Source organism: Cetorhinus maximus, chromosome 12, assembly GCF_964194155.1.
Source record: "Cetorhinus maximus chromosome 12, sCetMax3.hap1.1, whole genome shotgun sequence".
Lineage (NCBI taxonomy): Eukaryota > Metazoa > Chordata > Chondrichthyes > Lamniformes > Cetorhinidae > Cetorhinus > Cetorhinus maximus.
Window position 1 is genome coordinate 12,425,180 of NC_135890.1, and position 26,016 is coordinate 12,451,195.

A 26,016-nucleotide genomic window follows, 5' to 3' on the forward strand; every position below is an offset into this window, starting at 1 on the left:
GGAGATGGATGGAGTTGGTGGCTAGGGAGCGGAGTTTGACACGGGGACTGTAAATGATAACTGGCGAGCGCTCGGTTATCTCCAAATGTTCTCGTTGCACATAATCACAAAGAACAGCAGCCATTTAAAAAGTTGACAGCTCATCACTGCGACAAGGGCAGAGAACATTATGAGCTTCTATCTCTTGGACCTACTCACCTATTAACCGAAAACAATTACAAAGCACTTTCCATTGTTTTGAGGTCTGTTTGAGACAGGGCGACAACATAATGAAAAGACTGTTCACTCTATCCAGCTCAGCTTCTGACCTTCCACCTTACTCTCCTCTTCATTGGTCCATTGGAAAATTCCAACAGCGAAAAAAAAAAATGGTCTGCCAAGATCCTGGAATCAGCCTGAAAACTGAGGGAAAGTATTTGAACACGTTCACCTCATGGACTCCTCTTTGCTTCCCCCACTGCTAGCAGTGGGCAGAAGTCAGCCAGGAGCGGATGCGATTGAATGGTTTCTGTCCAATCCCTCACCCCCGTCAGATTGACGCACGAGCAGATGGGCGAGAATGAGCCTAAGTAAGCCTTTCTTTCATGGGCATTTCAACGCAAGCATTCCTGCATCAACCAATACCATTAGAAACAGGTTAACTGATGATTGGTTTACTTGGTGCTTGTTCTGGCTGTGCACAAAACGGCCACCAAAATGGCTCCACAACAGCCCTTGCACTTCAAAGCATTCATTGCCGTTTAAGAACATTGCGCCATATCTGTCTTAGCCAACAGCTGCCTTTCAGCCAACACCTAATGCAGGTGAACCTTTCCAGGGGGTGGGCCTCCAATGGAAAAGCCACTAGCCTAGGCCGATGACATGTGACCAAAGATTCAAGGACAACGATCTGCTTATAGGCATAGTGCACCTCAGGTCCACCTCACTTGGTGCCCACAGGAGGCAGGAAATGGGAAGTGGGGAAAAACAGGGAAGGGATAAGTTATTTCAGTCTCCAATAATGTTCATGGGACTATTTTTTTCAGAAGATTTCAACCCTAGATTGCCATCTACACCAGAACACAGAATGTGGTCTGGGCAAGCCAGGGTTGAATGAATACAGGTCACTTTGGGGCTATACTGTGATTGGTGAGTGATCGGCTTCTTGCTACACTGCAATTGTACCACAGTCTGCAAATTTTCACTTCCTCCAGTATAAAGGAACTGTACACGGGCACCAAACTCCACACAGGGGGTGGTTCAAAGCAGGAGCAAGCGCTTTTTGAAACATTTTAAACATTTTTACTTCAGTTTGTAAAGCGATCAGCAGGCCCAATGAAATCCAAATCTTCTTGGAATGTGGCTTGACGCTGAACGGGAGTAGGGTGGGAGGAGGGTGGGAGGAGGGGTTGGTGGGGGGAAGTCACAATGTTTCATTCCACAGTTAGATGACAGATGTTGTAGAATGATGCGACAAAGCAAAAGTGATAGTATAATTACATTCAGCCAGCATCAAAACTGGCGAATCCTACTTCTTTACAATATTAATTATAAACCATCGCCTGGCAGCTGGAAGCATTAAACTAAAAAAAAGGTGCAAAAGCAAAAAACCATGACGGCTGGAAATCTGAGTTACAAACAGAAAATGCTGGAAATACCCAGGAGATCTGGCGGCGTCTGTAGAGAGAGAAACGGAGAACACTAATACAAACACAAAAAGGTGCTAAAATGGATTTCTGATGAAAGGTCACACAGTCCTGAAACGTTTCAACTCTTGTTTCTCTCTCCACAGATGCTGCCAGAACAGCTGAGCATTTCCAGCATTTTCTGTTCTTATTTGAAACGAAAAGGTGTCCTATGTAATTTCCTGCAGTTGTGACAAGTCCCGGTCCGACCAGATAAACCACTCTCACTATCACTCGTGTCAAACCATTGACATTTTACTTACAGGAAATAACTACTGTGCATCTACAGACATCAGAAAGGCTTAGGAAAACATTGAAATTAGTGGGCAGCATTAAGACTATTGTTGAACGTCTATGGATAAGTTACCATTTATTGATAAAAAAAGATGGACAGTGAATGGTGTTGGATGAATAGAGTGGGGAGATAGAGGCCGTGTTCGGCCAAGTTTCTTTTTCTTTACTCCTTCATGATACGTGGGTGTCACTGGCAAGGGCAGCATTTGTCACCCATCCCCAATTGCCCTTGAACTGAGTGGCTTACCATTTCCGAGGGTAGTTAAGAGTCAACATTGCTATGGATCTGGAGTCACATGTAGGCCAGATTGGACAAGGACAGGAGATTTTCTTCCCTAAAAAGATATCAGTGAGCCAGATAGGTTTTTACAACAATCAATGATAGTTCTCATGGCGCTCACCATTACTGAGACTAGCTTTATATTCAAGATTTATTAATTGAGTTTAATTTCTACCAGCTGCCTTGGAGGGATCGGAACCCTTGTCCCCAGGGCATTAGCCTCTGGATTACTAGTCCAGTGACATTACCTCTGCACCACCATCTCCCCAGCTGTGTCTTAATGGGAAGGTCCATGGGGTGGGGTGAGGGGTAAAAGCAGTGAACGAGTGGGATTCGTATCGCTGGGGTAATTCTACATGCCCTCCTGCAGCCACATCAAGAGTGACATTAGTGGAAGTCTGCTCACATTTTGCCTACCCAAACCTCAGAAACAGCGACCAAAATGTGAGAAAACCTAGTAAGAATTATGAATGTGGCAGATTCCGCCGCCCCACCCCCCCACCACCAGCACCCAGCCCCCCAGAAACAAATTTAAAATTCAAATGCATCAAAGAAAGGAAGGTAAAAACTAAGACCTCTTGCCTTGAAGCTCATCCCCCTTGGGTTCACCACCATTGGTCAAGCACTCAGTTGAAATAATGCCCTTTACGTCCTAGACTGTACCAAACAGATTATTCCAATTTTTAGGCCATTGCATAATTCTGGTGACAAGTGATAATGTGGTTTAGTGACTCGAGCCATTCTCTTGTGGTCCTCACATCACCAGACATTTTGGTGAATCTAACTGTCGTGTAACACTATTTTGTTAACGTACGATGCATTAACAGTCAAGCAGGGAATTGATGTAGAAAAATAAACCCAGAGAAATCTCTTGTATGAATCTGGGTCTAGAAATTATTCATGCTCTACTGGCTAATCTTGTAACAATTTTCTCTTGTTTTGACAGACATGTTAGCCTCTCAGCCTCCATCCCCTGAAAGGCAAAGGTAGCAGATGCATGGGAGCATCACCATCACCAAGGTCTCTGGTAAGTTATAAATCATCCTCACTTGAGACTATATCGCCATTCCTTCATCATTGCTGGGTCAAAATCCTGGAACTCCTTCTGTGTACCTACACCACCGGGACTGCAGCAGTTCAAGATGGCGGCTCACCACCACCTTCTCAAGGGCAATTAGGGATGGGCAATAAATGCTGGCCTTGCCAAAGATGCCCACATCTCAATAATGATTTGAAAAGAAAAAAAACACCTTGAATCAAGGCCGGAATCTACAGAGGCAACATGGTTCTTGCTTGCTGGCTGGAGACCCAGCGAGAACATTGCTCTTTGCAGGAAGTCCTGCTGCATCTTTTTCCATTCAGTCCCTCGACGGACCAGTAGGGGGCCTTTTCCTGGGATCAAGGACCCTGGGGTGGAAGTCCCACCCACTGAGAGCTGTTGGGTAATCAAAAGCTGGCTGCTTTATTGAATGGCAGCGCCACCAGGGAGGCAGTGGTTGTTGCCAGTATGACACCCACCTGAGGCCTACGATCATCAATGGACCCCAGGCCACAAGTGAGTACTGACAGGCCTGGGGGGGAGGGGTGGGGGGAAAGAGGGGGGTGGCTCTCAGTGGCACCTCCCCTCAATCCCTTACTGACGCTAGGTCCTTCGATTAGGTGCTAAGTGCCTTTAAACAGGGGAGCCCCCACCTCTTAGGAGCCCACAAGCAACCCTGCCAGAGTTTGCTTGTCGTATTTCCTGCAGGGCAGGCCCCCTGCCCACCGTTGGGTTAATACCAGTGGTGGTGGGATGAGGCCCTTAAGTGAGCATTAATTGGTTGCTTAAGGGCCTCAATTGGAGGTAGGGCAGATGGTTGTCCACGGGCCTTCAAGCTGCAGGTTTAGCCAGGGTGGAGACAGGAAGATGGTTGGGTCCCCACCTGCCAGATTAAATGCCCCCTGCCAATCTCGCCAAGGGAGAGGACAGAAGATTCCAGCCAAAACAGGGTGCTGAAGTGAAAGTGGAGTGGACACGTAGGAATAACAAACATGCTAAACATTTATACAATATTGCACAATGCAATTTTCAAATTCGGAATTCTCACATCCATTAAGTCATTACAGCTACATATAGGGACACAGCCATTCCTGATCAGAATGGAAATGATTGGTTCATTTCCCCCATCGATCATGCTTGGAGACCATAATGCAGTAAGTGACAGGATTGATTTTACGCCTATAATCTGTTTGCGACTATCCTCCCACTCGCTGCAATTTGCTGGGGAAAAATATCTCCCTGATTTTATTAGAAGTTGCTGTAATTTCAGTCACGGGTTCTGTTTACTGCAGAGTCATTCAAAATAGACTAAACAGATTATATTTGCTTTGCTTTGCTGTTTGCTGAGTTTGCTGCTGAATATGTTATTTGCTGTGAGTCTTGATGTTAAGTCCCGTCTCGTCTCCAACTCACTGATGAACACAGTGACGTCAATAGATACTCTGCAATGATAAGTGGAGATTTCCATGGTGACCAAGTTTAAAAACTTCTTAATTATACAGGTAAGATTTAAATTTAAATCAACAGGGCGAGACAGGTTAAAAGTACTTTCTACTGCCATCTAGAGAACGTCAGCAAACTTAATGATTGAGAGTCAACCTTTGCACTTGGGGAGATTGTTTTGAACTTCAGCTGCAGTTTGGGATATGAGAGAAGTTACTGCTCAGTTCAGTGTACTTTTGTAGTCTCTGGTCTTCTATTGGCAGCAACTGTAAGAAAGTGCATCAAACGTGTTCACAAAAATCATTGATTGGGCTCTTACTCCTTAGTTCATCATAGTTTTGAAGAGCCCATTAATATTTTGGGAGTTAAAAGAAGGTTCAATCATAGCAGAGATAGCTGATGAGTCTTGGGGCAATGTTTAACTGGTAGATTGCGTGCAATCTCCGGGGGCCAAGGGCTTTCCTTAGCGTCACTCTGCAGTAGTGTGACAAACTCAGCGGTGTCCCTAAAGTAAAAACACATTGGTTAAGAGCAATGGTTAAAGAGACAGGCAAACACATACACATTCCTCCTATAAAAAAATCCATGATGTTTGAAAATAGGTTCCTGTTTGCCACGTCACACAGTGAGTCACGCTCTTTGATTCACTCACACAGGAACTATACTTTCTCACTTCAACCTCAGCACCCTTTTCACTCAAACTTCGCTTTCAACAAATCATAAAATGCAACAAAACTCTGTAAACAAACAAGATGGAAGTGAAACTAAATTACACCAAACACTCAGAATTTTCTTTGGTAGATGTTATCGCCCCTCTACCCCTTAGTTTGTGAATGACCAACAGCTTAAATAGTCATTTGGTAGCGCAGAACTTGAGCATTGCTGAAAAAGAGGGACATGCTCTTAAAGCTTTTCGTCTTGCACCCAACAGGACAGTTCGCAAGAATACCAATAGTAAAGGGAACAACAATTTATACTGCATGAGAGGAGAGGAGAGTGCTGATTGGTAGAGGCGTTGCACCATGCAGAATGCACCAGGGAACAGTTAATTGCCAAGCTTTCATTCAAATTCAAACCAGGCAGGTCAACTCGGATTGGTCAAGGCATTACCATGGGGAATGAACCAGAGAATGGCTGTCCCAAGCTTTCATTTAGTTGAAAAAGCTATTGTTGGGAACTGTCCTGATGAGTCCAAGACGAAAAGCTTTGACCGCATGTCTCTTTTTTCAGCAATACTCGACACGTTAATGTACAACATAGCACACAAATCCATTAAAATAAAACATGGCAAAAGTATTTTAAACTCTCACATAAAACCGCCAATGCTGTCAGAAATTAAACTTTAGATCTTTTGGGCTCAGGTTTGTGGCTCTTCAAAGCTATGGTGGACCAAATTCTCAGCTCATATTTACCTGTCACACCTCAATATCGTCACTGCCCAAATGGTCCACCTTGCCTCCTACCCATAACACATTCAGGCACCCACCTGTTGGCACCATTCTTGGGAGCGCCAGCCTGGATCGTGACCCGCAGCCAACTTCTAAGCATCATCCATGGTTTATCACATAGGAACAGGAGGGGGCCATTCAGTCTCTCGAGCTACCATTCTGCCATTCAATTCAACCATGGCTGAGCTACACCTCGATTTCATTTACCTGCTTGTGTTACATACCACTTGACACATACCACTTGATACTCTTACCAATGAAAAATGTGAAGTACATTTTGTATTAAAAACACTACAGCCAGGACCCACAGCGGACAGTAATGGCGTCAACTGAGTGTTAGCGGCAGGTCTGGGGTAGTCGGGTCATATTTTTTTGGAACCCCTTGTCCCTCACTGCAGTCAGATTCCAGACCCACATCCCTACCCCTGACCCTTGTTCCCAGAGTCGGAATTTTAAAAAGGCGCTTACAGGTAAAGTTTGAAAGGACCTCTTAAGCAGAGAAAGAGAAAAAAATAATATTTTTTTCCCCACAAAGTGGTATTCTGCCAGTTTGTTGTGCAAGTGCAGGGAACAAGGACTCTGAGGGAATAGGCAGCTGCTATCCCTCAAACTACCACATAACGGCAGTATATTCGCATGTTACAATAACTATTGCGCTCAAATCAAAAGGTTGAATTTTTAAACAGCTACAGAGGCAGACGATAAAAAGCAAAAAACTGCGGATGCTGGAAATCCAAAACAAAAAAAAAGAAACAGAAATACCTGGAAAAACTCAGCAGGTCTGGCAGCATCGGTGGAGGAGAGCACTGTTGACGTTTCGAGTCTTCACGACCCTTCAACAGAACTGTTGAAGGGTCGTGAGGACTCGAAACGTCAACAGAGGCAGACGGACCTGCAATATTTTCCCACCGGCTGGCACGCTGGTTTGTCAACACGTTCCTACCTCCCGGCCATCTTGGAACATGCAGTTTGGGCAGGGAGAGCCAATTAGGCATCAGCAAGGGCCTATTAAGGCCACTCTGCCGATGCCAACAGGAATCGCCGGTCGGGCACAAAATGCAGCAGACCAGAAGAGTGCTCCATCGACTGTTTCTACTGCCCCACCTACGACCCCATGGCGATGATCATGATCCCCTGTCACAGTAGTGGGCTGCCAGCTGTGGCCAGTTTTAACCTTTTAATAAAATCTTTAGAAGGCACCTCCATCTTGAGGCATCCCCTCTCTCTCCTACCTAGATTGGCAACCCCACTGTCAGAGGTGGGCGCTGTGGGTGTGTCAGTGCTGGAGGGCCTCCTATTGGCCCGCCTGCCTCAGCTGACCATCCGCCATCCTTAAAAATTGGACAACAAGCACACTCCCAGCCTCCAGTCAGCCTAGCTCATCAAAAATCCCGTGGGGCGTCCAGCGCCGACAAAACACGGAGTTGGGACCCAGGAATTGCACCCGATTTCGGGGGGGGGTCCCGGCCCCAGAACTAAAATCCAGCGCAGAGCATCTCAAACAATTTCACACAATGGGGGATGTTGGAACCCTAGGTAAGTGGGTGGCATTGGATACGGGTGGATTGAGCTACATGCCATTTCATGCCACATATTTAATACATGACAAACATCCTTACTCTGGTAGTACTCCAAGCACTCTGAGGACAGCGATCCAGATTGTGCATAGTCCAAAGGCATCTTCCCTCGGTTGTCCTGTGCATAAACGTTGGCTCCGTAGTCGATTAGCATTTTTATCAAATCTACATTCTTTGCCTTGGCTGCAAGGTGAAGTGCTGTTTCGTGGACCTTAGCATTGTTCACGTTTGCCCCTGAAACAGAATTTTATTTATTTATTTTTTTAATTCATTCATGGGATGTGGGCTTCGCTGGATGGGCCAGCATTTATTACCCATCCCTAATTGCCCTCGAGAAGGTGGTGGTGAGCTGCCTTCTTGAACCGCTGCAGTCCATGTGGTGTAGGTACACCCACAGTGCTGTTAGGAAGGGAGTTCCAGGATTTTGACCCAGCGACAGTGAAGGAACGGCCGATATGTTTCCAAGTCAGGGTGGTGAGTGACTTGGAGGGGAACTTCCAGGTGGTGGTCCCATCTATCTGCTGCCCTTGTCCTTCTAGATGGTAGTGGTTGCGGGTTTGGAAGGTGCCATCTAAGGAGCCTTGGTAAGTTGCTGCTGTGCATCTTGTAGATGGTACACACTGCTGCCTCTGTGTCGGTGGTGGAGGGAGTGAACGTTTGTCTATGATGTGCCAATCAAATGGGCTGCTTTTTCCTGGATGGTGTCAAGCTTCTTGAGTGTTGTGGGAGCTGCACTCATCCAGGCAAGTGGATAATATTCCATCACACTTTCGATTTGTGCCTTGTAGATGGTGGACGGGCTTTGGGGAGTCAGGAGGTGAGTTACTCATCACAGGATTCCTAGCCTCTGACCTGCTCTTGTAACCACAGTATTTATGGCTAGTCCAGTTAAGCTTCTGGTCAATGGTAACGTCCAGGATGTTGATATTGGGGGATTCAGCGATGGTAATGCCATTGAATGTCAAGGGGCGATGGTTAAATTCTCTCTTGCTGGAGATGGTCATTGCCTGGCACTGGCACATATCAGCTCAAACCTGGATATTGTCCAGGTCTTGCTGCATTTGGACATGGACTGCTTCAGTATTGGAGGAGTCACAAATGGTGCTGAACTTAGGGCAATCATCAGCGAACATCTCCACTTCTGACCTTATGATGGAATGAAGATCATTGATAAAGTAGCTGAAGATGGTTGGGCCTAGGACACTATCCTGAGGAGCAGAATAACCACATTCAAAAACACAAGGACAAGCTTGCATTTGTATGGCACCTTGGACATCTTCATTCAGGCAGTTGACTGTCCCCAATGCCAGTCACAGCATTCCATAATAATAAAACTCAATACAAACTGCTTGAACCTCAAGCAGACTGGTCACAAAGATCACAGGTGTGAGAAACAGATTCAGTTTGGAGCTTTGAGGGAAGTGGGTACTGGGCACCCTTCAGAGTTTGCGGTTAAGGTAGATCACTGTGACAGAACAGGGCAGGTTTACCTTTTGCACCTAGCCTGCCCTACAACTGAGCAGGAAGTGAATACCATAGATAACGGCTGCGGAGAGGGAACGTGTTCCACTTGCTAGCGCTGTCATCTTTTAAGAGGCACAAAAATTCACAAATAAACACGCCAACAAGAGGCCACTTCCATTACAGCCTGGAGACAAACATACTACCTGCGCTCAGCAACAGCTTTGCACAGTCGATATGCGGCCTTGCACAAGCCACATGTAACGGGGTTCCAAAATGGCAGTCGTAAGCCTCTAGATTTGCGCCGACATCGATGAGCAGTTTCATGCATTCTGCGCTACCTGAAACAAAAGCCAGAGGAAATTATAGGAATTAAAACAAAGCCACCTGTATCCTTTTACACCCTCTCTTCTCCCTGTCACAGCACAGGTGGATTGGTCCAGGCCCAGAAGGGGAAAAAAAAAGCAGGTCAGACCAGTGCTCTTATATCCCAATTTTCACTGGTGTTCTATTTTAAGGTATGCGAGACCAGTTCAGACCAGTATTCTTATTTCCCAGTTTTTACTGCTTCATTCCCCTTCTGGAGCGGGTGGGGTTTGTCTCCAAACACCCCTCTCTCTGTGCAGAGAAGTCTTAAACAATTGCTGCACCCGCTCCCAAATTGGCCTACCTCAGAGGTCAATAACCCACCACATGGGATATCATTGGTGAATACAACTAGTTTGCGGTGCTGCTTCTCCCAGTGACATTCAGCAATGGTTGGGCACCGAGCAAAAATCAGCAGAGACCAGTCCATTTTGTTAGCTAGGAAGAAATCAAATACTTTCAATACTTTCCAGTGACAAATTTCAAAGCCATGGTTCACCATGAAAAAAAAAAAATCAGAGGAATATTTGACATTGTAGAGGCTGGTAATGGGAGTGCCAGATTTATAGCTAACTAGGGGCAGGTCACGGAAGGAAATGAATGACCGCGTCATATATTTATGGATTTGAACAAGGATGTCTTTATCATAAAAGCAGTCGATAGTATCAGATGTTCCTGATGTCACCCCCCACCCTGTGTAATCACCTCCTCCAGCCTAAACCCCTCCAAGGTCTCTGCGCTCCTCCAATTCTGGCCACTTGCACATTCCCAACTTTTAAATCACTCCTTCATTTGTGACTGTGCCTTCAGCTGTCTGGGCCTGAAGCTCTGGAATTCCCTTTCTCTGTGTTTCTCCTCCCTCGCTCCTCCTTGAAGACGTTCCCCCTAAATCGCACACCTTTGACCAAGCCTTTGGTGACATGTCCTAATATCTCCTACACAAAAACAAAAATACCTGGAAAAACTCAGCAGGTCTGGCAGCATCGGTGGAGAAGAGCACAGTTGACGTTTCGAAACGTCAACTCTTTTCTTCTCCACCGATGCTGCCAGACCTGCTGAGTTTTTCCAGGTATTTTTGTTTTCGTTTTTGTTTTGGATTTCCAGCATCCGCAGTTCTTTGCTTTTATCCTAATATCTCCTGATGTGGCTCAGTGCCAATTTTTGTTTGACAACATTACTCTGAGGCGCCTTGTGCTGTTTTACCACTTCAAAAGGCAGCGATGTAAATGCAAGTTGTTGTTGCTTGGTGTTGAGAGGTGTGAAGTTGAAGTGTCCCATTTCTCTCAGTTACATAACATACATTTTAATGAATTGATAAATAAGGAAGTAAATGATACTTGAGTTACCAATCATGCAGGCCTCATGCAACGGTGATGCAGCGAAGAAGAGTGGGTTCACCTTTGCTCCGTAGTTCAACAGTAACTTGACGCATTCAGTGCTGCCCGCTGCACATGCATCACATAGCGGAGTACTCCCGTCAATGTTCCTGGCATCAACCTGAGACACAGATTTTAGGAGGATAGATACATTTCACATTGCCGTTTTAACACAGGACAGTGAAGCTATTGTGGCAATTGTGGCTAAGCAACAAGTAGGAAAAAAAAAACTGGTTTAAACTGGAGCCCTCCGGGTCTATTCTTTTGATCATAATGACACTCGAAAACAAAATCATAATTCAGGAACAGCAAAGGTGGGAAACAAAAGTTTGCTGATTGAACATGACTAAGAATAAGGCTCTGTTTGGTTGTAACTATGTTTGGGAATTTGTTTGTTGGATATCTTATAACCTTCAGGTCATCAAAGTTAAACTCAGCAAGATCTTAGGTGCTGCATGTTTATTTTTAAAATGCTATTTTTAAAAAAAGGATACAATGTTAAACTCAGTTAGGAACTTCAGCTACCTTCAAGAAGTACTGTGAATAACCTGGACAGGCACTTGTTTAAGATCCCTTGGGAGTTCTTTGCACATAAGTTTTCTAAAGTGGGACTTTGTGCACTGTTCTGCACGTAATAGTTTGAAATAATCATAAGTGGAAGTTAATTGTCTAACACATTACTCTCTCTATCTTTCTTGAATCTGTCATTAAAAAAAGATAAGGATTATCTGCCGCAGATTCCAGTCAAGTAATAAAACTCACTGGGCACCTCTGTAAGTACATAGGCACTGCATGGGAACAGAAAACAATGTGCTGAGGGAGTGCTCAACTGTCAGAGGTACCACCTTTCAAATGAGTGTTAAAATCAAGGTCCCACAAGCCTTTTCATGTGGATGTAAAAAAAAAATCATATGGCACTATTCAAAGAGCAAGGGAGTTCTCCCCCACTGTCTTGGCCAATATATACCCCTCAACCAACATCACAAACAGGTTAAGGGTCATTCACATTGCTGTTTGTGGGATCTTGCTGTACACACACAGATTGCTGCAATTTCTATATTTCAACAGTGGCTACACTTCAAAAAAGTACTTTGGGACATTCTAAGGGTCAAAAGCACTATTTAAAACCTAAGACCCAAGATGAAAAGACCAGATTCATTGGCGGTGGAGAGAATCAATGGTGTGAAAAGGTTATGCATCAAAATCCTAGAACTCCCTCCCTAACAGCACTGTGGGTGTACCTACACCACATGGACTGCAGCGGTTCAAGAAGGCAGCTCACCACCAATTTCTCAAGGGCAACTAGAGATGGGCATTAAATGCTGGTTTAGTCAGAGACACCCACATCCCGTGAATGAATAATAATAAAAAAAAATTATTAATGCGGTAAATCAATAAGCTTCAATGTTGTGTCACCCTTTAATCAAATAAACATGTTTTGAGCTTCTGAGCTCACATTACTTGAGAACATTTCTTCACTCAGTGCAAATTCCACGCATGCTTCCTGGGGTAACACGATGCTTTCAACAGCGAACGAGGGCCTGAAGATTGCATTCAGTTGAAATCACTCTGCAGCAAAACAGTTACTGTGTATAAGGCTCATAGGTCACAATATCTGCAAGAGAAAAAGTTTCCTCCAATTCCCAGGCCAATCAAACAGCCGCGGGTCAGGCAAACACAGCCTTGTCAACACTGAAAGAATACCTCCAGTTTACCCCTAGGTTGCAGCTGCCAGGATCTGTGTGAAACATTGCTTTCAGAGCAGTGAGGAAACAAGGGTTACAAATTTAGGTCATTACAATCGCTTCTTAATCTGAAGTAACCAAAATAAGAATGAGGGTGGGAAGGGGTGAGAAGCTGGTTGGGACTGACTATCATTAGAACTCCGTTACTTAATGTGTACCTCTTAATTTGACTTACTGGCTATCATAGAGTTTAAAAATTTCATATCAAGTGGTCTTCAGGAGTGAAATGTACATAATGGCCCATATATTGCTGAAACAATTAACAGCACTTGAATGATGCTCGCCACTATATCAGCCTGTAACTTGCGGGAGCTCTTCCTCACTACATGAATTGTAAATGGGCACATGTTACCAGCCAATTTGTGCCAGTCTGCCATTAGCTTCACAAATCATCTCATGCTCGCCCTTCCCATGATGTTTATGATGTTGCTGAATGTGCGCATTAATTATCCACTAAACACACAAAAAAATTAAATCTAGTAATTCACTGGGTAAGTACCCATTTAATGATGTAATAATTGTCAACATGTGCCTATCAACCTCTTTACCCAGAACATGAACAATTAGAACTGTGAAGTCTCACTTCTTCAGGTTGTGAGTTTTAGGAGATTTTTTCTTTGTTACCATAATCTCCCTGAATCTAATGTATTTTTCGCTCACTTGAGTTCTCTTTGTGTATCCAATTCAGCACTGAGTTCACCCACTATAGTGCATTCTCCATCATTCCTCTATTTCTCAATCCTTTAATCTAATCCATTAACATCTGAACATACAAATTAGGAGCGGGCGTAGGCCACTCGGTCCCTTCAACCTGCTCCACCATTCAATAAGATCATGGCTAATCTGAATGTAGCCCCAATCCCACATTCCTGCCTACTCCCGATAACATTTCACTCCTTTGTTAATGAAGAATCTATCTAGCTCTGCCTCTAAAATGTTCAAAGACTCTGCTTCCATCGCCTTTTGAGGAAGAGAGTTCCAAAGACTCACTTACCTTCTGAGAGAAAATGGAGTGCAGCTGAGCTGAGTGAAGACTTGGAGTTAGGTGAAAGGGGAAGTGTTAATTTTGTTCTTAAATCTTGCTCTTAAAATCTAATCTAGTTTGTAATTAGCAGTGACTGGAAAGTACTGTGTAAACTGGATAAATTCTTTCTTTCTTGCAGTTTGGACAGGGTAAACTCACTCTCAGCTGTAGGAGCCCAGTAGTTAATTAGCTAACTGGTTGAATCTGGTTACTGTAACCCCAGCTCAGTTTACTATAAATTCAGGGTTCTTTAGTCCAGCCAAGGCAAACGGAGATACACTGTTTGCTCTGTTGGTCGCCAAGGTCTCACATGTCTTGCTACCCTCACTGTGCTGTTATATAGGGTTAAAGATCAGCCATGATCTCATAGGCTCAAGGAGTTAAATGACCGATTCCTGTTCTCAGGTTCCTTTCAGCTGAAACTTCCGGCAACTTTGGGAGCAGAAAATGTTTAAGGCTAAACATGCACAAAAAATTCCAACTAATAGGGCACACTGAGAAACAAAATCTGGGTGGCTTTATTCAAAAGTCAACCAAATGAACAGAATCAGGTGCTTAGCTGTGACTGCTCCCCTCGGAGAAGACTGGCTCTATGGGAAATTGGGAGATTTCCACAGTGTCCACATGAATGGCTCCATAATGCTGTATTATCAGGCAATACCTGAAGGAACACTTTAAGGAAGTAATTCCAAAATGTCTTGGTTGAAGACATAGCCACCTTGCATGTGACGGGTAACATCTTAAAATGCACCCGAGCACAGTAGAAAAATTGGCATGATTTTCTGATTAGCTCAAACTTCCTACGAACCAAACAAAAATACTTCAACACCTAGTTCAGCGAATCACACACAAAACTCTTTCTGAACCCCAGGTTTGTTTGCCATGTGTTTTCTCCTGTAATTCCTGCATTTAAAACATATTGAACCTAACATGGAGTCTTGCAGCCGAACAGGCGATCCACCAGTTTCACAAGAGCACGGAGGAAGAATTTCTGTTCTTTATTGCAAAACTTTGCCGCAACCCAACCAGTATGAGCAGTGCAACTAGTTTTAATATCACTCTGAAGTGTTCTGTGTCACAAAGCACAATTAAGCCACAATTCTGCAACAATTGCCAAACAAGAGGCAACCACCCTGTACTCAGTACACATGGTACAAATTTCACATGGTACTGGGTGCCAAACCTCAGCTCACATCAAAGCTGGGCGGAACCCAATGATAAACATGCCCACGAGAAAGATCCTGTTCACATTCATGGCACTATTTATCCCCATTAATGTTTAACCCAACACTTGGCACAAAGGTTCTGTAGAGTCAGTGTTCAAACATGAATGAGATTGTACATGCCATGATTCAGACACCAGTTTCCTTGTACATATAGTATGGATCCATAGAGCTCCTTGCTCTTTCCTCGCCGAGACATTTTCACCTCTACTGCACCCCCCCAAACCCCACGAGGTTGCTGACTCATGCCAGGATTCTGCAGAGTAACAGTCATTGTTCAACTTGCTGAAGCTGCTCAATGTTAATCTGGAAAACGCTGATGGAATTCATATTGAGTGAAGCTAGCTGGCATATGTAGTACATGGGTAAATTTATAAGTTATGACATAGAAACAGACCATTTGGTCCAACCAGTCTCTGTTGGGTTTTGAATGGGAACAGCTTCGAAAGCAGGTTTTTACATACGAACATGGGAATTAGGAGTAGGCCATTCAGCCCCTAGAGCATGCTTCGTCATTTGATAAGATCATGGTCGATCTGATTGTGGCCTCAACTCCACTTTCCTTTCTACCTCCTTTGACTCCTTTGTTAAATCAAGAATCTATCTAACCCAGCCTTAACAATATTCAACGACCCTGCTTCCACTGCTCTGAGGAAGAGAATTCCACGTACTACTTTTCTAGCTAATTTTCTACTTCCTAACCCTAGAATACCATGTCCAATAGTAGCATGCCATTAGCATAAACCAGAAACTGAGCCTGTGCCTTCTGGTCTCAGTACCACAACATGCAACAGATTTATTCACTTAAGATGTTGCAGCCTCTAAATATTGGTAAGCTCCTCCAGTCTGAAAAGCATTGGAGCCAGAATTGATTTAGACATTGCCAAATGTCTCAGATCTCGGGTGAAGATATATCAATTTTTTTCAAAACTTTGATACATCCTGGATTCAGTGATATACACAAGCCCTTTCTTTGAACTTGACTGTTGCACCCGAATCATCTAGCAACTCTTTTTGCACGTCTAAACAGGGCATAAGAAAACACGTAAAGTCAGATAGAAGATGCTTCTCTCACAACCTTTTTCCTCTCCCGTTATCAACAGAGTTAATGCTTATTTTAGCATGTTCCTCTTGGGGACCAAATATTAGATCCTACACACTTGCTTCTTCCTATATCCCCACCATGTTGAGATTGAGATTACACACACCTCCAATTTTTCTCTTTCCCATATCCTTCAAATTATGGAACGCTTGACCTGCCTGGGTCTTCCCTTCTCCTTACAAGCTACAAGTGATCAAAATTCACGTAACGAGAACACTCAATTTACAGGATCTTCTCTCCTACCCTAGGCCATGTTCTGTCCTACAAGCCATGACTCTTCTCCTCGCTTGTCTCTCTCAGAAACCTATTATTTATAGAGGAATAACACAAACACATGACAGTTAATGAATGAACACTCAGATTTTACCTGTGCTCCTGCAGCAAGCAGCATTTGTACGCATTGGATTTGCCCCCGCAGACTCGCCTCGTGCAATGGGGTTATGGAGTCTACAGTAACTAAATTCACGCAAGCACCATTCTCAATCAATTGCTTCAGTTTAAAGATCTCGCCTTCTTTGACTGCTTCATGCACGGGTGTATGGTCAGCCCAAAAACCTAAAAAGAAAATAATTGTGAAGTCACTTCTTATAAAAAAAAATGTTTTTCTGTAACAGCTCTTATATTCCAGAAAGCCAGTTGGTGACCAGTAGAACTGGAGCCAATCTTGACATACTTTTATAAGCATTTACAGATATGAACATTACAAGCATACAATTCAACCCTACAACTGCAGTTTCAGTCTGTGTCTATTTATAGTGGCACAAATGAATCCCCAGTTAACACTCACGGCCTGCATACAATTAATTTACAATTAGCAGATTCAGATTCCCTTCTCTTTATATTAAGGTTAAGGTTTATGTAAAACCAAAATTTCAAAATAAATTAAATCAAAAGCCTCTATATTCTATACAAAGCATTACATTTTGAAAAGACCCTCCTCCATGACCCTTAACAATTTCTTTGTACAAACATTTCTTTTTGCAGTGGATAAGGGGTTCAATTTGTTTCTTTTTCCAGCAATAAATCGCATCACCTCATTACTTCCCTCCCCCTTTAAAAGCCTGTTCAAGCCTCATTTTTTGACTCTGTTTTTGGTCTTCCCTCCCCTAATTTACTATTTCCAGCTTATCCTTTCTCTTATACGTCTAACATTTTGGGAGATTTTATTGTACACCAAGGTTATGCCGAGAGAGGACTGTAGAGAAACAGTTTAGGAAAGAAAATGTGTGTGCATGCATGAGGGGGAAAGAGGGTGAGAGTGAAATGAAAGAGGAGAGAGAAAAAGAGATCAAATGATAAGCAGAGACAGAGAAAAAAAAGACAAGAACAAAAAAAAGTTAATTTAGAAAAAAGGTGAAAGATGGAACAAATTGAGAAGTAAAAGGTTTTATGTTCACTACCTTCTCAAGGGCGACTAGGAATGGGCAATAAATGCTGGCCTAGTCAGCGATTTCCACACCCCACGAACAAATATTAAAAAAAACTAATAATCAATATATGAAAAAAAAACAAGCACAGGGAATATCAGGGTAGAAAAATGAGAAAGGGTAAGGAGGAATGTTTGAGAAAGAGAATGAGTGTGGGAGCAAGAAGTGTGAGAGCAAGAATAGTGAGTGCACACAAAATGAAAAAGTGTGTACACGAGTGTTACTAGGAAAGTGAAAGTCAGACATAGAGCAAAACAAGAGGACAGCCAGCCAAAAATCTGAAAAATAAAATTGCATTTGAATGAAAGAAAAAGATGGAAAAGCAGTAAATTAGGAAGAGCAAAAGTTGAAGGCAACGCAAATGGAGTGTGCGAGAGAGAGAGAAATTGAAAGAGTAAAAAGATAGAAAGTTAAAGTAGGGGTTAAAATGTAGCATAGAAAGCATAAATTGAGACAAAGGTAAAGCAAACGAGAAACCATACCTGAAAATGGGGGAGACACAATGAGGGAAAAGCGGAGGAACAATAGTGAAACTAAAAGTAAGTTAGAGAGAAAGTGATAGATGGAGAGAGGTGGAAAGGGAAAGACAGCCTGAACGACATTGTCTGTAACAATAATGTGTTATCCCTCCTCATTCCCCCTTGATCATGCTGCAGCCTTTTAAACAGTCAACCACACCATCTTCCTCCAATGCCTCTCCCCCATTCACCAGCTGGTGGAAATGCCCAAACTGAGGAAGGGGACAGGAAAGAATAGAAAGTGTTAGAGAGAATGGATATAAAGCAAAAGGCAAACACAAGGGATAATGAAAGAGAAAGAGAGTGACTTACACAAGGGAAACTGAAAAGTAATGCACGATTCTGAAAGTGAAACTTAATGGTGGAAAGTGAAAATAAGAAACAGACAGTGAAAGAGCAGGAACCAAGCTAGAATACTGTCAGCAACTGGTTTATAAACATACTAATGGGCAATCATTTTACAGTGTACTCTTACAGGAATAATTTACAGGAAATAATTTCACATATTTCTGCTCAGTGTTGCACAAATTGATAAATTTCTTAAATTTCTATTTCTCCCACACAAGCCCATCCACTTCACTGATCTAAAGCTCTGTGAATGCTATCAATCTCCCTTTGGTTCAATGCTAGACCATAGCTTAGTCATCATCAACAGACATTATATATATCCCTATAAGTATTTATTCCTTTGTATCATTTATCTACGGCATGAACAACAAATCAAATTGAGTTGAGGTTGACTTACATCAAAATAGAGTTTTTAATAAAATTTTAATTAGTTTTCTTCCATCCTGTCTTGACTGAGCTGATCTTTGCTGCCTCATAGTTCCAAAAAAGTTCACAAGTCAAGAAGTAACCTGGATTTTCAATTCACATTTTCCCCTAACCACTAATTTCATCTCCATCTCTCTCCTCCAGATGTTAACTCCTTGCTATACAACAGTCCTACTGGTGCCAATCTTCAAGTAATGAAAGACTTGCACCCACAAAGCACCCTTTGTGACCTCAAAACATTCCAAGAAAGCCTCCCGATGTTAGCCTTGGCTTAATTGATATCTCCCTCACCTGAGCCAAAAGGTTGTGATCTCAAGTCCTAATCCAGCTACTCGAGCACTTAATTTACACTGATGCTTCAGTGCAGTACCGAGGGAATGCTCAACTGTCAGAGAAACCAGTGTTCAGAGGAGACATTATGCTGAAGTCCTGCAAACCTTCTCAGGTGGACATAAAAGATCCCAAGACATGGACTCGATGGGCCTAATAGCCTCCTTCTGTGCCATAATCACTCCATAACTCTATTCAAGGGACAGCGAGGCATTTTCAGGAGGCCTGAGTCAGGGGACACAAGCTGAGACAATAGCTAAGCAAACCACATGATGGTCGCAGACCATGTCAGTGCAATGAAATGCACGAGCCAAAGAGTTTAGTTAAAAGAAAGAAGAGGCTGAGAAGCAGCTGAAAGGCTTACAAATAGAGCCTTTTGAAACTGCCAATACATTACCCAAACTGCAACAGTAGGGGGCAGTGCAGAGCGAGCAACTGGCTGTGAATGAAGGAAAGCTATCTGAGGTAACCCAGAAGGAACAAAACCTGCAAAAAGAACAAAAAGATATCCCACAGGAAAATGTTTGTATCAAAGCCAAGCTGAACGAACTCAACCAGAAGTGCAAGCAGAAAAGGTATTCAAAGAATTAATTGGCCTGAAAGACACTTTGAAGAATCAATACATGCCCATTGAAAAACATGGTGGTTAAAAAATATGCTGCATACAACTTCAGAAAAAGCTGCTTTGAAACTATTAGTAGGGACAAAGCAATGCACTAAAATGCAGAGTGGGTTGGCAAGAGGTCAACAAGAAAATAAACAGTTGAGAGAACAGCTGATTGCCCTTCAAGACCAAATGCAAAACGAGTACATAACCCTTCAGCAACACGAAGAAATGAAGACTGTCTTGAACAGCAGAATGGAACGACAGCAGAACAAAGTTGAGGAGACTCTGTTGAATCACAAGAAAACTCAAGATGAACCAATTGAACTTCGGAAAGAAAAGGAAAACCCGGTGAAGGACCTTCACATGCTATAAGGATCCCAAAGTTTGTTCCTCTGGAAAGTTACAAAGAGAAGCAAAATGAATTTAATGACACTCTCAACAAATTGAAGAACCAGTTGGCAGAGAAGACTCAGCAATGTTCTGTATTCCAGGAGGAAGAAGCCAAGAGGTACAAGAAGGAGACTGAACAACCAGTTGAATGGAAAAGAGAAGACATTGAAAGGAAAAGCCGTAGAACTTTCCAAGCTGCGAGCAGATGATTAAGCCATGCGTAGCATAATTAGTTAAGAATTCATCAGAGACAGATCTGGCCAACAGAGAAACCAAAATGAAGGACAAGGATAAAGCTCTGCTGCAGACAGAGAAAGAAAAGATGGAAATAAGATCGGACGATGTAAATCCAACACTGAAGCTCAGGAACTAGAAAAAGTACTGGATGCCTCAAATGTACCGAGAACAATTGAGTTGAAAAATGAAACGAAAATCAAGAACCTAGAATGTCAAGAAAAAGTTGAACAGTTGCAAGAGAAAGTAGGAGCTCTCACAAAGGACTGAAGAGTCTCAGAAACAACTAGCAGAAGTAAAATGACAGAACGTGAGCTTGAAGGGTCGCACACAGGAATTAGGCTCTGCTAAGGGAAAACTGTTCAGTGCAGAGAACCAAAGTTCACAGGCAAAAGATGAGTTTGTTAATGAAAAATTAGAACTTGACGAACGTAAGTATCAGAAATATCTATCAAGTAGTGTGAAAAATGCCTGGAATAGGAAAAGGAATTACTGATGAACCAGAACATTTGGTTGAATGCAGAATTAACAGCCAAAACTGATGAAATGTTGGAACTTCATCGTGAAAAGAGCAATGAAATTCTTGAACTTTGGTCCAATCTGACCAGCATGAAATGTGAGATGCGCAGTAATGGAAGAGTAAATCCAGCCTTTAAAAGCAGATAACTCTGAAACAAAGACAACTGAACTCACCAAAATAGTTGCTGAGTTGAATGAAAAAGGATTGGAAAATAAGACAGTAAATAAATATTTGGCTGAAATTGTGAAAGAAGTGGAAATGAGCATTCCATGTTTTGAAACGTCACCATCCGTGTGGTGGATCCCACAGAAAAAGAAAATCCGAGTGCACTCTAGGAATGAACATTCCCTTTGGAAGGAACGGGACAAACCCTCGGTTGTCTGAACAAATCAGATGGATTGTCGATAAAGAAAAAGGCCTCTTGAAGGAGCGCAAAAAGTGAATCAAATGGAGACAACCAAGTACTGAAAACACTGAGTACTATAATTTCACTGCCAAACCAACAAAGTCAACCCAAAACAACAAACTACCAAGCCTCCAAACGTGACAAGAACAAGATCTGGAGACTTGACAATTCTTCCAGGCCGCCTGAATTTATAAAAGTCAGAGACTTGAGGTGGGGGAGAAGGGATAGCAAGTAAAGAAGATTGTATTGTAAATATATTTGGGTAAGGACTTGGGGGAGGTGCAGTATAAGGGTGTTTGGGCAGAGCAAGGGTTAATGTAGACTGCAGAGCTGTAACTCCAAGGTTTGATTTAGAGAATCACGTGCTGGTAGACTGTGTGTAGAAGAGTCTGAAAAGGAGCCAGCACTCATGCATGGTAGTACCGTTGACATGAATCTAGTTATGGTTTACCAATAAACGGTTTACATTCAACCATCAAGCCTCCAGACTTCTTAGTAAGACACCAAACAACCTTACAACAGCTACCACGCCAGGGAGAAATCGCTGGTTCATCCTCAAAATCATACCATGAGATCTTTCCCAGGGGAATGTTTCTGACTTGTGCTCAATGCCAAGCTTTGGCACAGTATTTCAATATGGAGGTATCATTCTAGTTAAACCCAATTCTGCTCTCGTCCAAATCCACCTTCCAGCATTGAGTGCAACCTGCAGCTTCTCTTGATGACTTAGCGGGTTTATCAAGTATAAGCCGTGATATATAGGCAAGGCAGTGTCCAGGCTTGATCCCTGGTCTGTGCGGAATTAGCTAATATCAGCTGACAGCACTGCCATAATCCGATTGCGACGTTGGCAGATTTCCTTCCCTAAAAAAGATGTCAGTGAACTTGTTGGACTTTTAATGGCAATTTTTCTTTTAAAGTTCTCTCTTGTTTTCGATTTTATTTTAATTAAATTCAAATTTTCACACTGCAATGTTGAGATTTCCACACACGTTCTTTGGGTTATTAGTCCAGATTCAGTAACATAACCACAATGCTACTCTGATATCTATGATTACTAAAATGACCTGAATGAGGATAAATGACAATTAATGTTTTTTTTTTGCTGTCTTCCCCTCCCCAGGAAGCTGACTTGTGTTGAGGTTTGGTTTCACTTGCATGATAACCGAAATGAATGATGCTCATGGGTAATCCTGTACTGTGTGCATTGCAAGGCTATTGTCCATAGAGCGGTGCAACCTCAGCCTAATTCTATTGTCAGATATCTGCACACACATACTGCCTTTTAGTGACGCCTAGTGAAAAGTAAGGATGCAGAGGCAAGTTGCTACATGGAAAGTTGGCATGGCACACCCTAGACCTATTCAGGATCTAATTCTGGGGCTTCTCTGATCTGGATGTCTCAGTTCCATGCTGGGTGGTACATTAAGTGCATGTTAACAAAGGCAGCTTGGTCCCTTTCAATTAGAACTGCTATACTACACCTTTTCCTGAAATATGTAAAGAAACATAAATCTCACTGTAGTAGCATTGATAATATCTGATAAGCCTTCAACATTTTCATGAAACAAAAATAATAGAATGACAACACAGCGGCAATCTCATTTTTTAATATAAATCCAGTTTATCCTTTAAAGATGTCAATTACAAGTGGCACATGTCACAATGCACATTCTCTGCAACTGTGACCTCAGTAAACCATCACTTCCTCATCCTTCTGGATTTGTCTAGTCTTTGGCATAGCTGACCACACCATCTGTCTCTGACACCTCCCTTTGGTTGTCCTGCTCAGTGGCACTGCACTCACCTAGTTCCATTCTTCACTATCGAGTTGTAGCCTGAAAATCACCTGCAATGGCTTCTTTTCACACTCCTGCACCATTACCTCTGATCTTTCCCCAAGGATCTATCATCTTCCCCTCCTATTGCTCTCCTCCATGATGCTCCTTGATCGCATCATTGGCCACAGGATATTTTACATTCACCTGAGAGGGCAGGCGTCAGTTTAATATTTTACCTGAAAGATGGCACCTACTAAACAAAGGAAGGAAAACTATTGTCTTTAGTCCCCATCACAATGTCAATTCCTTTGTCACCGATTCCATCCCCTTTCCTGGTCAGTTTAAGACAGAATGTTCACAATCGCTGCGTGCTATTTGACCTTGAGCTGAGCTTTCAACCCACATCCCCACCATCAAGACTTCCATCTTCGTAATATTGCCCATCTGCAGCTCAGCTTCTGAAACCTTTGCTTCCTCCAGGCTATTCCAATGCTCCTCTGAAGAGTCTCCTATCTTTTATTCTCTGCCAACTTAAGCTCATCCAAGGCTTAAGGATGGCTAAGTTTCGTTCACCCGTTACCCATGAGTTCATTGATCAACATTGACTCCTGATTCACCAACACCTTGAATTTAACATTCTCATCCTTGTGTTCAAATCCATGTGGTGCTACTCCTCCCTCTGTCCATCCAGTCCTATAATCATCCCCTGAACTCCACGTTTCACCAACTCTGACCTCTTCTACATCCCCAGTTTTCTTCCCCCATCATTGATGGCCATTCCTTCAGCTCCCTACTATCTAAGCTCCTTCCCAAAACTTCACCTCTTCCAAATTCTCCATAAAACTTACCTCTTTGACCACAACAATATATATTTATATAGCACCCTTACTGTAATAAAATGCCCCAAGGCACTTGATAGGAACATTAAGACAAAAGAATTACACTGAACCACATAAAGGAGATATTAGGTCAGGTGACCAAAATCTTGGTCAAAGAGATATGTTTTAGGAAGTGTCTTAAAGGAGGAAAGTGAGGCAGAGAGGTGTAAGGAGTATTCTCCAGAGTTTGGGACCGAGGCAACTATAGGCATGATCCCAATGGTAGTGCAGTTAAAATTGGGGATGCACAAGATGCCAGAAGTAGAGGAGTGCAGATATCTCAGAGAGTTACAGAGTTAGAGGAGATTATAGAGATAGGGAGAAGCAAGACCAGGGATTTGGAAACAAGGATGAGAATTTTAAAATCAAGATGTTTCTTGACCAGGAGCTAATGTAGGTCAACAAGCACAGGGGTGATAGGGGAACGGGACTTGTTGCGAGTTTAAACACTGGCAGATCATTGGATGGCCTCAAGTTTACAGTCAGTAGAGTGTGAGAGCCCAGTCAGAAGTGTGTTGGAATAGTCAAGCCTAGGGGTAACAAAGGCATGGATGAGGGTTTCAGCAGATGAGCTGAGACAGGGATGAAGTTGTGACGCTGCAGGGGCGGAAATAGCCTTAGTGATGACAAGAATGAAGTCGGAATCTCATCTCGGGATCAAATGTGATACCCAATGTTGAAAACTGACTGGCTTAATCTCAGACTGTTGTCAGGGAGAGGGATGGAGTCAGTAGCTAGGGAACAGAGTTTGGACCTAGGTCTTATTCACCTGCCCTAATATTTTGGCTCAGTGTCAATATTCGGTCTGATCGTGCTCCTGTAAAGGGAACGATGCTATATAAATGCAAGCTGCTGTTGTTGTTGTTATTAAAGGCATTACACAAATGCCAGCAGCTGTTGACAAAGCAAGATACACACACACACACACACATAGAAAAACAAAATAATTCTGCTGCGGCACAAGACGAGGTGTTTCCACGGACAGTCTCAGTCAGTAGACACACAGTCGATCGCGTCACCCAGACTCTGGAAAAACTCACCAATGTCTCCCATTCCTCTCTGAAATGCTCTGCCGCCGCCGCCGCTGCTGCTGCCGCCGCCGCTACCACTTTCCATCTTCACATCAGCTGGGCTCCGTCACGTGACTCGGACGACACTCGCTACATTGCGGTTGCAACATCAAGCGGCGCGTGCGCATGCGGGAAGTGATGGGCGCTGCGAAACTGACATGCGGAAGTGGAAGATGTGTGTGTGTGTGGGGTTGGTGGTGAGCATGTTTTAATGGGCGGAGTTGGGTTAATTAGTCGCAATGAGATCAGTCTGGGAGGATTAAAGGGGGAGGGATTTACATCGAGTCGCATGTATGTGTTTTTTAAAAAAAATATTCTGCTTGAATGCAACACCACGGAGCGCTGCTGGGGAAAAGCTTTCCCCCCCCCCAAGTTGGAAAGATTTTAGGGGTCGGAGGTGAATGAGCAGTGCCGTCAAATTGTTGAGAGGGAAGGAGACGATGGCGTAATAATAATAATAATAACGTGACAGAGGCCCAGGATATTGCTTTGGGGGAGGGGTGTGGGTTCAAATCACGGCAGCTGGTGGAATTTAAATCAATTATAAAGCTAGTCTCAGTAATGGTGACCATGACAACTTTCATTTATTGTTGTACAAACTCATCTGGACGCGAACGCCTTTTATGGGACGAAATCTTGTCACTCAGTTCCAGGGTGATTAGGATAACTAATGCTGGCCTCGTCAGTGATGTCCGCATCCCGTGAATAACAAAAAAAAGTTATTCCTTACTCCATCTTATGTCTTCCATTTTCAGCCAGCATATCACAGTTAATAAATAATAATCTCTTCCAAATTAAAAAAAAAATGGATTTCACACAATATTAAAACAGAAAATGCTGGAAATACTCAGCAGGTCAGATGGAATCCGTGGAGGAGAAACAGAGTTAACGCGCGAAGGTGGCTGTCATAACGGTGAACCCACCAGCACTTGCCGTGATCACGACTCTGAAACTGACAGATAAAAGCAAAAAAAACTGCGGGTGCTGGAAATCCAAAACAAAAATAAAAATACCTGGAAAAACTCAGCAGGTCTGGCAG

At 43.1% G+C, this 26,016-nt stretch overlaps 1 protein-coding gene across 3 annotated transcripts; it reads right to left on the minus strand.

The window, feature by feature from the left end:
• Nucleotides 1-368: 368 nt before the first annotated feature.
• Nucleotides 369-25,175, minus strand: LOC144687219 (ankyrin repeat and SOCS box protein 13-like). Of its 3 annotated transcripts, none has more exons than XM_078553027.1 (6): nt 24,948-25,168; nt 16,410-16,597; nt 10,919-11,069; nt 9,413-9,547; nt 7,788-7,979; nt 369-395 (listed from the first exon to the last, which is right to left on the minus strand). In XM_078553027.1, the coding sequence occupies exons 1-6, from the start codon at nt 25,021-25,023 to the stop codon at nt 391-393; spliced, it is 747 nt and encodes a 248-aa protein (XP_078409153.1). In that variant the 5' UTR covers nt 25,024-25,168; the 3' UTR covers nt 369-390. The 3 variants fall into 3 exon arrangements, with proteins under 3 accessions (XP_078409153.1, XP_078409151.1, XP_078409152.1); XM_078553025.1 differs by lacking the exon at nt 369-395 and adding an exon at nt 4,495-5,225 and having other exon boundaries at nt 24,948-25,167; XM_078553026.1 differs by lacking the exon at nt 369-395 and adding an exon at nt 4,620-4,719 and having other exon boundaries at nt 24,948-25,175.
• Nucleotides 25,176-26,016: the final 841 nt, after the last annotated feature.